Here is a 17808-nt window from a genome sequence, read left to right on the forward strand (position 1 = left end):
TCCTTGAACATAATCATAAGAAAGTTTCCTATTAGGTGTGGCATGGAATGAGTCCCCTGAATCTACCACCAGGCATCAATAATATTTTCTAATGAAAGAATCAAAGCATCTTGCAAGACATCACCTGTTACATTCGATTCATGATTAGTTTCTTGCTGCACATCCCCTTCTTTTCCCTTTCGAGACATACAGTCTTTCTTCAGGTGTCCTTTCTTCCCGCATTTCCAACACACTATCCCCAATCTGGACTTTGATCTGCGTTTTCTTGACTTACTGCGATATCCAGTGCTCTTGCTTCTTTCCATTTTTCTTCCCCTAGTCTTTGCAATCAAAGCATTACCTGATGTCTCACCGAATCTTTTCTGTCGCATTTCTCGACAAGGATTGCACCGACAACATCATCAAAATTTAAAGTACTAGATCTCGAGATAGAGTTACTAATATCCATAACTAAACCATTCCAACTTTCTGGGAATGAGCACAGAAATAACAGAGCCCTAACTTCATCATCAAAAGTTACCCCTACAGAACTTAACTGACTAGCAACTGTATTAAATTCATTTAAATGATCAGCAACAAATCCACCTTTTGACATCTTCATATTAAATAAACGCTTGAAAAGAAATACCTTATTTGAGGCCAAGGGTTTTTCATATAGTTTGGCCAATTTCAACATTAAACCCTCTGTTGTCATTTCCTTTAAAATATTAAATGCTACTAATGTCGCTAGGCATAGTCGTATTGTTCCAAGTGCCTTTCTGTCGAGAATATCCCATTCTGCATCTGTCAAACTCGTCGGCTTCTTTGTCTTTCCGCTCAATGGTTGGTACAAATCTCTCTGATACAAATAATCTTCCATCTACACCTTCCACAACTCGTAGTTTTGGCCGTTTAATTTTTCGACCCTAAACCTACCATCTTTTGCCGTTGCTCCCACTCGAACTAGGAACCCTTCTCTCCTACGAGTCTGTCAGCCAAAAAGACCTTCGGTTCTAATACTAGTTGTTAGAAAATTATATATTACAGAGCAATGAAACACATAATATATTGCAGAAATATAAACACAGAAAATGCATAAAACAAGAGAGACACAGATATACGTGGTTCACCTAGTTTGGGCTACGTCCACGGAGAAACAGTCAGTCCTTCAATTTATATTATCCAACAAACTGAAGAGATACAATATACAGCATATCCACTGTAATTCCCTCTTCGCTCTCAATCTCCTCTCTCTTCCTCAATCAGAATACAGATATACATAGACGCAATACAATTCCATCATATATAGTGAGGAGTTTCCTTCTAGGGAAAAAAACCCTAAATTAAACGTAACTTCTACCGTCAGATGTCCGCCTAATGAACGACCCAGATTGACTACAAAATTACAACATTTTACAAGGAAATTTTACATCTATTCTAAGTTTCGAGGGCATTGCCCCCGATACCCCCACCAAGGGGGGGCTCCCAAAAGGTCACAACTGCCCCTCCCTGGACCCCCCTTGCAGCGAATATTTTATGAGCGGCGTTGCCGCCCCATTTCGAACTAGGGTCCAATGTGGTGATACCTTTGAATACAGAAGATAATCAAGCTCCACACCCAACACCCTTCTTGAAGCCTTGTTGTTGTAGACAGTGACCCAATCTTGCATACGAAGCTCTGGGAGCTTGTTTCAACCCATATAATGCCTTTTTCAACTTACAGACTAAGTATTTTCTTTTTGTTAGATCAAACCCTTCTGGTTGCTCCATGTAGACTTCTTCCTTGAGTTCCCCATTTAGAAATGTTGATGTTACGTCCATTTGATAGATTTTGAATCCTTCTAAGCAAGCAAATGCCAAGAACATCCCGATAGCTTCCATACGAGCTACTGGTGCAAATGTTTCTTCAAATTCAATTCATTCAATTTGTGAATAGCCTTTGCAAACAATCCTTGTCCCGTTTCTGATGATTTGTCCATATTCATTCATTTTGTTTTTGAATACCCACTTGGTTCCTATAATGTTTTTGTCCTTTGGACAAGGTAACAGCTCCCATGTCTCATTCTTCTCAATTTGGGACATTTCTTCTTCCATGGCTTTTACCCAATGAGGATCCTTACTTGCTTGAGTATATGTTTCTGGTTCTATCATGGATAGAAGAACAATATCGTTTTTCTTTGGTGTACTTATCATCCTTCTTCAGGTTTGCATCCCTTCATCTCTATTGCCAATAATCTACTCTTCTGGATGGTATTTATGGAGAAACTTCATCTTTGAAGGGGTATGAGGTGGTTCTTTTTCCTCTTCTTCTTCTTCTTCTTCCTGATCTATTACTTCCTTTTCAGGTTCTTCTTCTTCAATGAGAGGATCAACTTCTTGTTCTTCAATTTCTTTTTCTGGAAGGTATTCATCAATGTTTACATCAATGCTTTCCACTATTTTCCTTAGTCAGTTATTGTAGCACTTGTAGGCTTTGCTTTGTGTAGAGTATCCAAGGAAGATCCCTTCATCAACCCGAGAATCAGACTTTCCTGGTGAGACATCATTGATTTTTATGAAGCACTTGCTTCCAAAGATCTTGAAGTACTTTACTGAAGTAGGTCTTCCTTTCCATAGTTCATAAGGAGTTTTTTCATATTTTGGTCTTAATTGAGTTCGATTCAAGGTGTAGACAGCTATCCTGACTTCTTCTCTCTAGAATTTTGGCTGCAAATCTGCTGCTAATAACATTTTTCTTGCCATTTCTTGAACTATTTGGTTTCTTCTTTCAACTACCCCATTTTTCTGGAGTGTTATGGCAGTAGAGGATTCTCTTTTAATTCCATGTATTTTGCAGAATTCATTAAATTTTTTTGATGGAATCTCCCCCTCTATCCATTCTGAGGCACTTAATCTTTGAGTCCTTTCATTTTCTACAAGAGTTTTAAGATTCTTAAAACACTCAAATGCTTCAGATTTATATTTTATAAAATATATCCACATCATTCTAGTATAGTCATCAACAAATAAAAAAAAGTAATTTTCTCCTTGGAGTGCCTGATTTCTAGTTGGTCCACATAAATCAGCATGGATGATCTCCAAAGGCTTTGATGTAGAGAACTCCTTGGCCTTGTGGCTGGTTCTGGTCTACTTTCCATGTTGACTTGGACCACATATTCCTTGATTTGGTTTGAATAACTTTGGGATGTCTCATACAACTTTAATCTTGTTGATATTGAGCAAGTTCTCGAAGCTTGTATGTCCAAGTCGCTTGTGCCACAACCAAATTTCATCTGTTTGACTTAAGTAGCATTTATCTTCTTGAATCTTGTTCAGAATGTAAATGTTGTCTGATGTTCTAACCCCTTTTTCCACAAGTTCCCTTGAGGAAGAGTTCCTTATTTCACAGTCTTTGGTGCTAAAGACAACATTATGTCCTTGATCACAGATTTGGCTAACACTTAGGAGGTTGTGTTTGAGCCCATTTACTAGCCGAGCATTTCAGGCTTTTCCTTTCCATCAATAAGAGTAACAGTTCCTTTTCCATTAATTCTAGCAGATCCACTTCCAAAGGATACATTTCCTTCCTTTTTTCTCAATGAGACAAACTTCCTTTTATCCCCTGTCATGTGTCTAGAGCACCCACTATCCACAAACCAATGATTTTCATTATTTTTAGCATATATATCTAGGCCACATTTATTTGTGTTGGGATTATCACTACTTTCTTTTCTTCTTTTGAGTGGGCAATTTTGTTCATAGTGGCCATTATTGTAGTAGAATGAGAAAATTAGATCAATTTGGTCAAGGGATCAAACAAATTGTGGGTCTTGATTTTTCCTTGCCTTTTGGGGCCATATGGTTTCATTATTTGATCCTTTAGTTTTTTTGTTTCATTCTTGCAAGCCATGCAATGTCTGGGTTGATGACCAAAGTTTTTACAATGGAAACAATGTCCAAGAAAGATAGCTTTGTACCTATTGTAGTAGCTACGATTTGAGTCAACTTCCTTCCTTGGAATTACTCTTGCTTCATTCTTTGGATTTGAGATGGGCCTTTGATGGAATACTGGTTTGTATTTGTTGTAATATCCATGATTCGAATCCACACTCTTCCTTGGAGTTATTCTCTCTTCATTCTTTGGATCTGGGATGAGCCTTTGACGACATACTTTTTCTTCTTTTGGGTTGTTGGATAGTGCATCAGCATAGCTTTTCGCACTTATGGGAGGAGGTCTTATCCCTATATCTACTATTGCACCTAGTACGGTAGTTGTTGGAATAAGAAGGGACATGGGAAGAAAAAATATAAGGGAGGGAAGGGAAATGCTAATAAACCTAGTGATGACACTGGTGAGGGAAAAAATGAATCTAAGAAGAAGGTTAAGTTCCCATATAAGTTATGTAGTGGGGATCACCTTACCCATATTTTCCCAAAGATTCAAGACACCTAGCATTTTTTAGCTCAACAAGGTTCTTCTAGTTCCCATGTTGTGCTTACAACCATTTTCCCCAAAGGAAACAACTATTTGTTGTCATGAATGCTAGTACTAGAACCTCTGTAGGGGGAAACTAGGGCGAGGAAGCTACATCAAATGTATATATGGTAAAGTGTCACGTTGACAATTCAACGAGAACTCATGATTATGGAGAGGTCGGGCCTTTTAAAGCTAAAACTCATTCTAATACCTCAAAACCTCTACATAATGAGAGTCCCATAGTAGAGCCTATACCTTGAATGTTAAAAGGATCCTCAAAGCGTTTGACCTATAATCCCAATCTGAGGGTTGCTCAGAACTACTCTATTGTCAAATATTTAGCTGAGAGTCCATAGAGTCCATAGAGTCTGAGATAACTATCTTGAATATTAGTTTGGGAAAGGTGCAGGTAGATTACAGTATGTGGGCAAAAGGAAATCAGGATGAAGTCCATTCGAAGTAGGAAGCATGGTTGTGGGGTTAGTCCAACATTGTGCAAGAGTCGGTGGAAGCAGGACTAGTGATGGAACTATTTTCCTATCATCGCAAACCCAATCTCTCCCAGAATTTGAATGAATGGAGGAGCTTGTTGTTGCAGAGAAGGCGGCTCCTTGGTTAGTTCTTGTTGTACACGAGCCTAAACAGTCGTACAGAATTTAGAGGCACTATTTACATTGATTCATAGTAAGGCCTCTCCAACATTGCGCCAGAGAATAAACCCCATAATCACTTAGTGTACTGAAACTCACATTACTCGACCCAGCATTCAGCTTAACACTGGTCAATAAAGAGGCAATATTCCAATCTTTGGAACCCCCAATGTTTCCAGCTGCGCCCTTTCTTGAAGTGTTATCGCAAACTGTAAAGGTGTCCGCTGATGCATTCTGCAAATTTGTTGGATAAAATTTATCAATGGCATATCTCAAAAAGAATCTGCTGAGATGAGCGGTTCCGGAAATACATTTGGTAAACAAATCAATGCAAAGCTTCGCAAAGTTTGAAACGCATGCCCGACAAGCAGAGACATTGAGGTCTCCCCTGCACTGAGCAAGACCGTACATCACATCTCCATTCTCTCCATGAGATGAAATACTGTAGCACGTCTTATTAACATTCTCCACCAACGAATTCAGAACCACCATCAAATTCCTTTCCAAATAACTTGAGCTTCCACCCATGTTATTACCGTCATCACAAAGGGTTCCGTATATGCGCAATTTCCGTATATGCGCACATCTTCTGTATATGCACAGTTTCCGTATATGCGCAATTCCTGTATATAGAAATTGTACATATCTTCGTTTATGTATCTGCGCATATACGGAAACTGTGCATATACGGAAGATGTGCGCATATACGGAAATTGGGCATATACGGAAGATATGCGCATGTCTTTCGTATATCCCTAACTTTCCTGTATGTGCATATCTTCCGTATATGCACGTCGTTCATGTATCTGCATCGCAGATGCGTAGATTCCATATACAGGAATTGCGCATATACGGAAACTGTGCATATACGGAAGATATGCGCATATAAGGAAATTGAGAATATACGGAAGATATGCGCATGTCTTCCGTATATCCCTAACTTTCCTATATGTGCATATCTTCCATATATGCACGTCGTTCATGTATATGCATCGCAGATGCGTAGATTCCATATACAGGAATTGCGCATATACGGAAACTGTGCATATACGGAAATTGGGCATATACGGAAGATATGCGCATTCCTTCCGTATATCCCTAACTTTCTTGTATGTGCATATCTTCCGTATATGCACGTCGTTCATGTATTTGCATCGTAGATGCGCAGATTCCATATACAGAAATTGTGCATATACAGAAACTGTGCATATACGAAAGATGTGCGCATATACAGAAATTGGGCATATACGGAAGATATGCGCATGTCTTCCGTATATCCCTAACTTTCTTGTATGTGAATATCTTCCGTATATGCATGTCGTTCATGTATCTACATCGCATATGCGCAAATTCCATATACAGGAATTGCGCATATAAGGAAACTGTGCATATACGGAAGATATGCACATATACGGAAATTGGGCATATACAGAAAGACATGCACATATCTTCCGTATATCCCTAACTTTCCTGTATGTGCATATCTTCCATATATGCACGTCGTTCATGTATCTGCATCACAGATGCGTAGATTCCATATACGGAAATTGGGCATATATGGAAGACATGCACATATCTTCCGTATATGCCCAATTTCCGTATATGCGCAATTTCTGTATATGGAATCTGCGCATCTGCGATATATGGAAGATATGCGCAGATTCCATATACAGAAGTTGTGCATATAGGGAAACTGGGCATATACGGAAGATATGCGCATATCTTCCGTATATGCCCAATTTCTGTATATGCGCATATCTTCCGTATATGCGCATATCTTCCATATATGCCCAATTTCCGTATACAAGAATTGCGCATAAACGGAAACTGTGCATATATGGAAGATGTGCGCATATATGGAAATTGGGCATATATGGAAGATATGCGCATGTCTTCCGTATATGCCTAACTTTCCTGTATGTGCATATCTTCCGTATATGCACGTCGTTCATGTATCTGCATCGCAGATGCGCAGATTCCATATACAAGAATTGCGCATATAAGGAAACTGTGCATATACAAAAGATGTGCGCATATACGGAAATTGGGCATATACGGAAAGACATGCGCATGTCTTCCGTATATCCCTAACTTTCTTGTATGTGCATATCTTCCATATATGCACATCGTTCATGTATCTGCATCGCAGATGCGCAAATTCCATATACAGAAATTGCGCATATACGGAAATTGGGCATATACAGAAGATATGCACATACAGGAAAGTTAGGGATATATGGAAGATATGCGCATATCTTCCGTATATGCCCAATTTCCGTATATGCGCACATCTTCCATATATGCACAGTTTTCGTATATGCGCAATTCCTGTATATGGAATCTGCGCATTTGCGATGCAGGTACATGAACGACGTGCATATACAGAAGATATGCACATACAGGAAAGTTAGGCATATACGGAAGACATGCGCATATCTTCCGTATATGCCCAATTTCTGTATATGCGCACATCTTCCGTATATGCCCAATTTCCGTATATGCGCAATTTCTGTATATGGAATTTGCGCATCTACGATGCAGATACATGAACGACATGCATATACGGAAGATATGCACATACATGAAAGTTAGGGATATACGGAAGACATGCGCATATCTTCCGTATATGCGCATATCTTCCGTATATGCACAGTTTCCGTATAAACAAACAAATCAACATAATATAAGTTCTTAAAAGTGAAAGTACTAGAATGTTTAGTTCTAAAACAATGAATTTAATCAAAAGGGAATATTTATTATTTTATATTTCTTTCTAATCCTGGTAATGATAGATAGGAGGGTTTTAGTATTAACCTACATCTGTTCAATATTAAATAAACTTTTTTTCCTGTAATTACATTGTTGTTAGTAGGCCTGTTCAGTACCCTAACGAAGTTATCTTGATACCATGTATGCATTGACCCACTGTCAGCGAGCCTATTTAGTACCCTGATGAGTTTGCATACACTTATCACACATGTGTGCTTTCAACTCTCTTATATGTTACATTTTTTATTAGTTTTACTGAAAAATTGCTTTATTAATTAGTTGAAGAGGGTGGGGTGGTACTCGAAGTTTTCTATTTAAAGGAATATATGTGATACTAGTTAAGTTTGACTCACTAGTTTTCTTTTCATCTACCAATGTAGAGGTTTAAATGTGGAGGGGTGTGGGAGGCATTCAAAGCAAACACTTTAAACAATTTGTTCATTTATAATGGATGAACTATAGGTTTTTATTCATATTTAAATGTTTCCCATGGTCATGGTTGGTATGAGATAAAAAGAGAAACTTGATATAGATTGCCTTTAGATAAATGAAATCTTATGGTAAAGATAGAGTAGAGATAGCCCATGTTCACCAACTATTGTTACATAGGAATAATTCCCTGTATAACTTTTGAAAATGTCATGAAATCAAACAATTACATAAAGCAAGCGAAATGCATCACAAGCCTTGCAAAAATCAAGTCTAAAGCAAAGCATAGTAAAACCAAAGCGACGCAAAAACGAATGGTCTTGGAAGTAAACAAAAGAAATAAGCCATGCAAAAATTGAGACCATAACCAAACGAGATAAGAAGAGAAATATTAACAAAGAGAGTACATATATTCTTGTGTTCTTAGCCTTATGTTAAGCATTTTACGATTTTGTCTCGCATGGTAGGTTATTATTTAGGCATTTTATTCAAAACAAAATCTCTAATCTAAAGCATAGACGTGATTAAAACTTGCATATGAGCGCTTCAATAGAGGTTTAATTTCTTTCGCAAATATTGCTCCAAAACAAACTTGAAACTTTGTATGATCAAATTTGGAGATAAGTCTTACAATAACTTTTAAAATATAATAAGAAAAACTTAGAAAGGAAAGGAAACTTCCCTGAATACTTTTTTATGATTACTGTGCATTGTGCAGTCTCAAAGCTCAAGCTTCAACCCTGATCTCTTGATTTGAAAAATTACACAGTCACCGAACCTCTCTTCTAGCCTGCAACTCGGTTCCATCTTAATTAGTGGATCAACATGTGCCATCTTAGACTAGGGGTTTTATCGGACTGATGTCACCTCGTCATGAGTGAATCATGGATGTAGGTACTCTATCATATAATGAAAATATGATGAAAAAGGAGATGGAGAAGGGAAACATGCTAAAGGACATATTTTAGCTTATTATGCAAGCTGATCAACCAAGAGAAAGCAGAGGGATACCATTTTGCGATCACAACTCAAGACTTGATACCATTGAAGACTCCTTACCTCTAATCCATAAGGAGGTGGATAGAAGAGCATCCTCAAGAAGACATATACCAAGGAGCAACAGTAGTGGCTTGACATTGCCATGTCATCAAACAGTTTATGTTAGCAATGTCATGTCATGTTATGTCATGAGTTGTCATATTCCACATCATCATTGTGTATTATGTAATTATCTATTCAAAATTTCAAAATGTATTATAAAGTGGAAGTCCAAAGGACACATTATAAATGTGAAGAGTCATGTAAACTCGAAAAGTTATAGGAAGTCAAAGAGTCACAAGGAAGGTGAAGCATCACCTCATTAGTTATATATACACCCTCATTGTATGATCAAAGGACTTTTCACCTTGGCTCCTCCCACAAGGCATTAAAGGAGTGGCGCTAATGCTCCACTATTGGAGCCAGTGGTGTTCATTGTATACATGTGTCTTGGAATTTTTACTTAATATAAGAATCCTCATGGCCAGCATGTTCTTCATGCATGGATTATGAATATTTGTAAGGCTATTCGGTGGATGTTTGTAATTCATGTTTTCTTTCATTTGTGCTAAAGTGGTTCAACTATTTCGGTTATTTTAGTATTTATCATATTGAGAATGTGTTGTAATGGTTATTATTGTTGTCACATCCTTGTGTACTATTCGGCTGGATATTAGACAGATCTCTCTTGTTGATTAGTTGTATTGACCATCGCATCTTTGTGGACTATTCTGCTTGATGTTAGACAGATCCTTCTTGATTATGTGTGTCTCTACTAGGGTGGTACTATTACCTCTCTCTTAGAGGCTCACTTTCTTTTCTCCCTCCATAGTAGAAGAACCTTGACACACTTACAACCAAAACACTCACCAGGCACACTCACTTTCTTTTCGAAGGCACATTTTCATTCCTCTCTCTTGCTGACAGTTAGAGCAAAGGAAAATCTTTAAGAAACCGACAATTGGGCCATATTCCGAATGGGGCTCCTATCCCAAACAATGTGAGGTCTAATTGGGACCACATATCAGGGAGACCCCTTGAATTTTTGTGGGTCCAACACCATCAACACAATGTTAAGTTTTTTCACAACTACTTTATTCTAAAGCGAATTCTCATCGGCTTGCAGACAGCTGATGTGTGTGCAGTGTTATCGAGCCTCTGCTATTGGAATGTCATTGTCGATTGCGCCCCCTTTGCAAGGCTCAGAATGATCTCCTCTCTGCTAGAGATGCATCCCTTGGCTATCGTGTTAAATTTTTTTATTATTTTTATTGGGTGAAAACAAAGCCACCAAGTTGAATCCCCTCCTGGAGGCAGTGTTCTGGAGGGTTGGATCTGTTATGTAAATAATTATCATTCAGAGGATTGCCACATCTGTTATATCACTATATTTTTTTCTCTTTGAGCTGAGTGCAAACCAGATGGATATACAAGGTGAGAACCACCTAAACGCTCAATGTTGGTTACTCCTTTATTTAATATATCGTGTTGGTGACGTTGGATGCAATGGCCATTGCATAACTTGGTTCAAACTTCAAATCCATACCTTTCTATTAATCTTCATATATGGAGACTTCATATGAACCTGCGTATCGATAAACAAATTATGTGGGTTCTAGAAATTTGTGCACAAGGAGAGCTCTGGATTCACTATCTCCTCTTTCAGGGTGTGCACATTTATCACTAAAATACAATGGACATCTAAGGATCTCACACAATGCTCATCACAAATACAATGGTCTGCCAACCTCGCACGGTGATCACTACTGCAAGTGTGTTGAAGTGCAAAGTGCAAACTGCGAGGGAGCCAATACGGTGGGAGAGAACTTAGTGAATCGGGTTTTGACTTTAGGCGACAATAGAAGCATTCCCATGAGCTCCAACAACTACAGTTGTCTCTTATAGTTTTGCATCGATATCTGAAAGTTTAGAGAGGGCAAGAAGGTTCATGCCCATAAGATTTATAGGTGATTCTAGCTCGACATTCTTAGTTTTTTTTGGTTGGGTTTTGTGATGGGTGGGATTTGTTGTTATTTTGTTTTGTAAAGTTTTATAATGCAGAACAAAGATTCTTAAGTTAATGGTTTTCAATGTTCTTCTATGTCCAGAGAACATATCATTGACTTGATTATGTTGAGCATGTAATATGATAATGTGTTTTGTAGTTATTTGGTGGTTCAAGAACATTAGTTACATGTATTTCTTCGCATGTATGTAAGTGCATATGTCAAAAAAGTCAGTTGTATAGTTGATTACTAGATAAGCTAAGTACGGAAACAAATTACCTATATAACTTGAAGTATGCATTTTGATGCATACTACTAGGATGGAAGCATGTCTATAGAGATATTCAATATCTAGTCTATTGTTTGGGGTAGTCAAGAATCATCAATTGTACAAGATTGGCTATGTTTGAAATTGAGGTCAATTGATAGTTCCAAGATGTCGTGGTGAAGAAAGAGCAGTGTTTGCAACATTACAGAGTAGATGTGGGTGCTAATGAAAACCAGTGAGACATAAATTATTCCTATTGTTGTAATGTGTGTTTTCAATGTTTGTCATGTAGGTGCTATGAAAACCAGTAAGACACAAATTATTCCTATTGTTGTAATGTGTGTTTTCAATGTTTGTCATGTAAGTATTAAGGAAGAGAGTTGGAAATAATGCTTCCATGACTTCCATGCTCAATTTGAAATTTGTAAGAGGTGGTTGAGATATTTTTGCAACTCCTATCTCCAAAGTTAGAAATAGTTAAATCTAAGTTCAACTATATAATTGTATTATAAATTTATAAAATTAGAAATAGTTACATCTAAGTTCAACTAATTTTTTTTTGTAAATAAATGAATAACAAAACATATATATATATATTTTCCTGTGTATCATGGTTGTTCTACCATCCCTGTCACAATCACAACCACTCGGAATTGATGAAAGCGATGGCTAAGAGAAAAAGGGTCGAAACTGTTCCATCCCGCAAAAAGGGAACTTGGAAGTTCCATTGTGGTAATAGGCTGCTTCCTGTGCTAGTATCATCTTTCATTGGTATTGTAACTGGTCCTCCACGGCCTTTCATACCAAAATTACTTTATTAAACATGTTGTTAAATTGTTGCAGACATTGAAAAGACCTAGAAAGAGGGTAGGAAGAAAGGAGATGGATTCTACCATGCATATAATAAAATATAAAAAATGAACCTGCTAGGAAACAAAGATTTTCATAAACAAAAAGTAATCAAAGAAAAACCTAACCAAGATATTCCAAAATACTATGGATAGAGCGTTTCTAAAATGAAGATTTCGGGAAAAGCTAAACAAGAAGATATTTCGGGAAAAGCTAAAGGTGGAGACAGTTCTTTAATCATAGCTAATTCGTATAAAAGGTATTGGAAAAATCTAATGTTAATAAATAATGTTAGGATGAGCTTGGACGTATAACTATTATTTCAAAGAAAAACAATTCACAATTATATACATATATTAATTGTGTTTTAATCTGCTTAAATTAATCTGTTTCAACTTCAGAAAAATGAAGCCAGGCTATCACTGACTTAAGGGAACATATTACAATTTGACTTTAAATATCATTTACTAAATATAAATTTTATAATTTACAATTTTAAGACTTTCAGTTAGTTATGGTCATATAGATGAAGCATTATGTGTGAGGATATTCAGTGATGAAATTCCCAAATAGACAATTTACAAAATTAGAGTTTATAAGTAGTAGGAGTTGGAATTGACCTAATGTCAAGTGAGAACTACACTGAATCAATTGCCAAATATTCTAGAGATATAAACATTATATATTGACTGACTCAATTGACAATTATTCTGGAGATATATATATATATATATATATATATATATATATATATATAGATAGAAGTTATGTTGAACTGTTGAGCAAAATGGTTGTTATTACTCCTTCACATTAAATTTTGACCTTCACTCTTACCCCTAAACCTTCAAAAAAACCCAATGTTTTTTTAGATTTGAAAATAAACTAGACACTAAATATTTATATTAATTTTCTAAAAAATCAAGTAATTCAAAATATTTATATTAATTTTCTAAAAAAAATCAAGTAATTCAAATAGGAAAACATATCATATAAACTCTTCCTTGTTTTAAGATAACTATAAACAATTTAAACCCAATGTTTTTTTAGATTTGAAAATAAACTAGACACTAATTATTTATATTAATTTTCTAAAAAAATCAAGTAATTCAAAATATTTATATTAATTTTCTAAAAACAATCAAGTAATTCAAATAGGAAAACGTATCATATAAACTCTTCCTTGTTTTAAGATAACTATAAACAATTTTCTTCTTTAACCGAGCTACTGCTTTCTCCAACGAATACATTTGATTATAATTTCTTGCTGAAAGTAAACATTTAACTTCGAATTAGATTTAGAAATCCATTCAACATGACAAGCTCACAAAAACTTAAACCCTGATGTTCACATTCATCACTCTGCTGTCTTTTAACTATGCAAATTAGACTTGCAAAAATAATATAATCCAGAACCTAGGCATTGAGGCCAGTATAGGCATGATACCATTGAAGAATTTGCCGCAACATAAAACCTATAAAGAAAACAGATGAGGTATAACTTTCTCTTATTTCATTTTTTACTCTAAATTTATTAGAGTAAGATGACTATATTTGAGTTTCCAACAAAATATGAAACATATACACACAAATATCTTACCTCAGCTGACAAATCTACATTATTAAAATCAAGAATGAATAAAAACCTCAAGGCAGTGAGAGGTGGAAGGGATTTTAATTAACTACGGCTACGGCCATAGAAGTGGGTTTACCAAGGAAGGTTGGCCTCTCATCGCTGGCCATAGTCACAGTCACTCTCATGTTGTAATGTTCATCAGAATGTTTTGAGATATCCTCCGTGCTCTGATTCACCCCATCTTCATTATGAACATCTTGTGATGTGTTTATTTCTCAACCTTTATAAAGGGGCCCATGCATGGACTCCTTGAGGTAAGAGCATACGAGAATAATCACAGGAAAGGGAAAGAGAATGAGCATGACACCTAACAGATACAGAACAAGTAAACTCCAATCTGATAATTTGCTGCCTCCTGAGAACATCTCCCCTCGTTGGTGTTGGTATCCTTCCTGCAAGGCCTGCACGACGAAATTCCGTTATAGCAAGGTATTAGAAAGCTATACGGTTTTCAGAACACACAAAACCATAAAATGTAAGAAACAGAGACGCACAATCAAAACTTCAAGAACATCAAGATGAAGATGAAGACTGCCAAGTACAAAAGATGCCGTGCCCATTACAGCTGATAACGGTATAGAATTTTTGCTCAATGATATTTGATGGCTGAGATTTTAAAATCTCAACGATGATGTCTTTGTCTTCTTAGGCGTAAAGATCCCCCAATTTGGTGGTGCAGAATTCATCCAAAACCTTGGTTTGGCAGCTTCGACGTGTATATTTTGCAGTACCATGTTGGGAGCCGAGGAGAAAAAAAGCTTCAACTACACGTCCTGCATGACAACGCTCAGCAGGCCGCTGATGTGTTCGACGAAGGTGTCTTTGGACTGAAGCTTCAACTTTCTTGAATGAAAATGTACCGCCGAATTCTTCGAGATGCCGCGGTTTCAATTTCAAATTTCAAACCAACTTAGAATAATGAATGGCTGGGTCCAAGTTCTTGTTTCGGCGGGTTTCCAAATTCAAATGAGTGTACGGTCTAGTGGCGACATTTAATGCGGAGGCAACCGACTGACCGACGTGTGCATGCATGCTAGAGTGGAGGCCAAAGTGGAGGCAGGCAGGGTCGATGGGCAGGAATACGACAGACGGCAGAGTCGCCGGAGAGGGATGCATGCCATGATCCATGGTTGAGCATGTAAGGGTGCCATGACGTCAAGGAGGCCGTCTGCCGCTGTCAGAGGGGGTAAGGACATAACATTAACTTTGCTATGGAGGTGGAAATAGGAGCTGCCTTACAATACAAGGAGTTATACCATGAAATCTTACATTTTCCCAACATAGTATAAATTGAGCATTTAATCCTTCTAATCATTGGTAGTAAATTTAATTTTGATGGATAATCGATGAATCACAAATTAAATATTTAATTTTTTGAAACCATTATTAGGGACTTATTTTTATGGGTGAATCATAAATCACTAAACAATCTTATATTCAAAGTGTATATAAAACTTGATAAGATCACATTTTATTAAATAAGTGATCCACTAAAACTCTAAGGATCACATAAACTTGATAGGAAGTAAACCTGGGTGGATTCAATCAGAGGAAGAGTCTTTTTCTAATATAACTTTACAAAATGAAAAATGCTATTGCTATTTAGTAAAGGTCAATTTGTTAAGATTACTATTGTTTTTAATCATTTAATTATTATGAAAAACTAGTAAAATTTAGAGACACTTTTATTTTTTTATCGAATTAACCTAATTACACATAATATAATATTTAGGTATAATACAACATCTAAAAGTTTTTTTTTTTTTTTTTATATTTATTGAATCAATCTAACTACACATAATATAATATTTAGGTATAATACAACATCCAAAAGCTTAATTCAAATTTGATTTCAATTATAGCCATAATAATTTAACTATGATTGTCTCTAAAAAAACAACGAGGGTTTCTTGGAGCTCTGCAAACCTAATGGTCATGCGGCCATGAGGTAGGCAGCGCGAAAAACCTCGAAAACAAGCAGACAAGCTGCACTAAAACCAAGAGAGCACAGAAATGACAGAGGAAGTCAGGAGGGGAGAGATCCCCTCCTATAGAGATGCAGCGGCAGGAGAGGGAACAAGCAACAACAAACTGGAGGAGGAGATAAGGACACCAGGACCAGTCCTCGGAGCAAGATGGCAGGCAGGAAGCAAAGGGAAATGCTTACCATGTGCAATAGAAAAACCGAGATTTGTTATTCCCATGAACAAACTCGAGCGTTATAGAAGTTATATGAAGGACCACGCACTAATATGCAAGTTCATCGGTGTGTGGCCGTCAGAAAAAGACCTAACAAGATGGATACAACAGAAATGGCAACCTCGAGACCACATAGAGTTGAAGCTAGGCGCACAAGGCTTCTTTACAGCAGTCTTCTCAAACCTGCAAGATAAAGAAAGAGTGTTTGAAAATGGTCCATATTTTCATAATAATGCAGGTTTATTCATGAGGTACTGGGAGGAATGTTATAACCCTGATACAGAAAAATTCCTAGCAACGCCAGTGTGGGTAAGACTGTTTGGATTACCAATGGATTTTTGGGAACCAGAGATTCTAGAAGGAATAGGAAATACCATAGGTAGCTTTGTCAAAATATCTGAATCAACAAAGAAAGGAAGATATACCTCTTATGCAAGAATCTGCGTCTATATGAACATTGCAAACCCAATCCTAGGGGCAGTAGAGATAGAATACCACAAGGAGGTGTGGCAGCAAGCACTAGACTACAAACACATCTCGTTCAAATGCAAAAAATGCCATGAATATGGGAACCTCTACAAGGAATGCCCCCTTAATGTACAAGAGGAAGAATGGAAGAGCAAGCAACAGAGGAAAGGTCAAGAAGATAATGATGGGTATCAAGAGATAAAAAACAGGAAAAAACCCGCAAAGGAAACCCCTAAGGACAGAAGAAAAGAACAACCAGCCAAAACAAATAAGGCAAATAGGTTTGAAATCCTACAGGTAGAAGAAGAAGATTCAGAGATCCGAGTAATGGATTATCAGGAGGAAAAAGAACAGGAAGGCAAACCAAGTCAAGACACAAATAGCACTAAACAAAAAACCCAAAGAGAAACAGGGGAAAAGGTAGGACAAGAAAAGGAGAATAACCGAGAAAATGAAGTAATGGAAATAGATACCAGCAAAGGGGAAGATCCAACGACAGAAGAAGAAATTATGAGGAAACTTCTGGACAAATGGAGACACTTGGACGAAAGGTTTATCCCAGAAGAGGATAAAAAATTATACAAGGAAACATTCCAAAAATATAAAGAAAAACAAGATCAAGGAAACACAGGAATGAATGAGAAACTAGGTATACAACCTGAAAATAACCAAGAACAACAAAGTAAAGTGAAAGGAGGGAAAAAAAGAGGTAGAAAGAATCTTCAGGAGTCAATACAAGTCATGGGCGAAATGCTAGTTAATACGGGAAGAGTTGTACCGCTCTCAGTGGTCTTCCACTAAACAACCCCACCCTCCCAATGATAATTACATCTTGGAACATTCGGGGTCTTAATAGCAAAGGTAAGCAAAGATACCTAGCAAAAAGGATTAAAAGAGAAAAACCCCAAATTATGTTGCTACAAGAAATAAAAATAACAGCGGGAGGAAATGGAGGAGATTCTAAAAAAAATCAAACCTACATATAAATGTATGACAATTGATGCAAAAGGTAGTGTGAGGGTAATTACAATCCTGTGGAACTCAGCAGAAGTCACTGTAGGCTA

The 17808-nt window shown here is 36.9% G+C and overlaps 1 protein-coding gene across 1 annotated transcript; it reads right to left on the bottom strand.

Moving 5' to 3' along the window:
* Window positions 1-5100: 5100 nt before the first annotated feature.
* LOC149171231 (plasmodesmata-located protein 5-like) lies at window positions 5101-5613 on the bottom strand. The gene has a single exon (XM_089425898.1). The coding sequence runs from the start codon at window positions 5611-5613 to the stop codon at window positions 5101-5103; it is 513 nt and encodes a 170-aa protein (XP_089282024.1).
* Between the last annotated feature and the right edge of the window lie 12195 nt (window positions 5614-17808).

This window comes from Pinus tabuliformis, chromosome 4_2 (genome assembly GCF_031772625.1).
Source record: "Pinus tabuliformis cultivar Carrire ecotype Pingquan chromosome 4_2, CPIR1, whole genome shotgun sequence".
Classification (NCBI taxonomy): Eukaryota; Viridiplantae; Streptophyta; class Pinopsida; order Pinales; family Pinaceae; genus Pinus; species Pinus tabuliformis.

Bases quoted from the DNA above. Each gene is read 5' to 3' on its own strand.
- LOC149171231 (XM_089425898.1), bottom strand. From the start codon at position 5,613: ATGGGTGGAAGCTCAAGTTATTTGGAAAGGAATTTGATGGTGGTTCTG.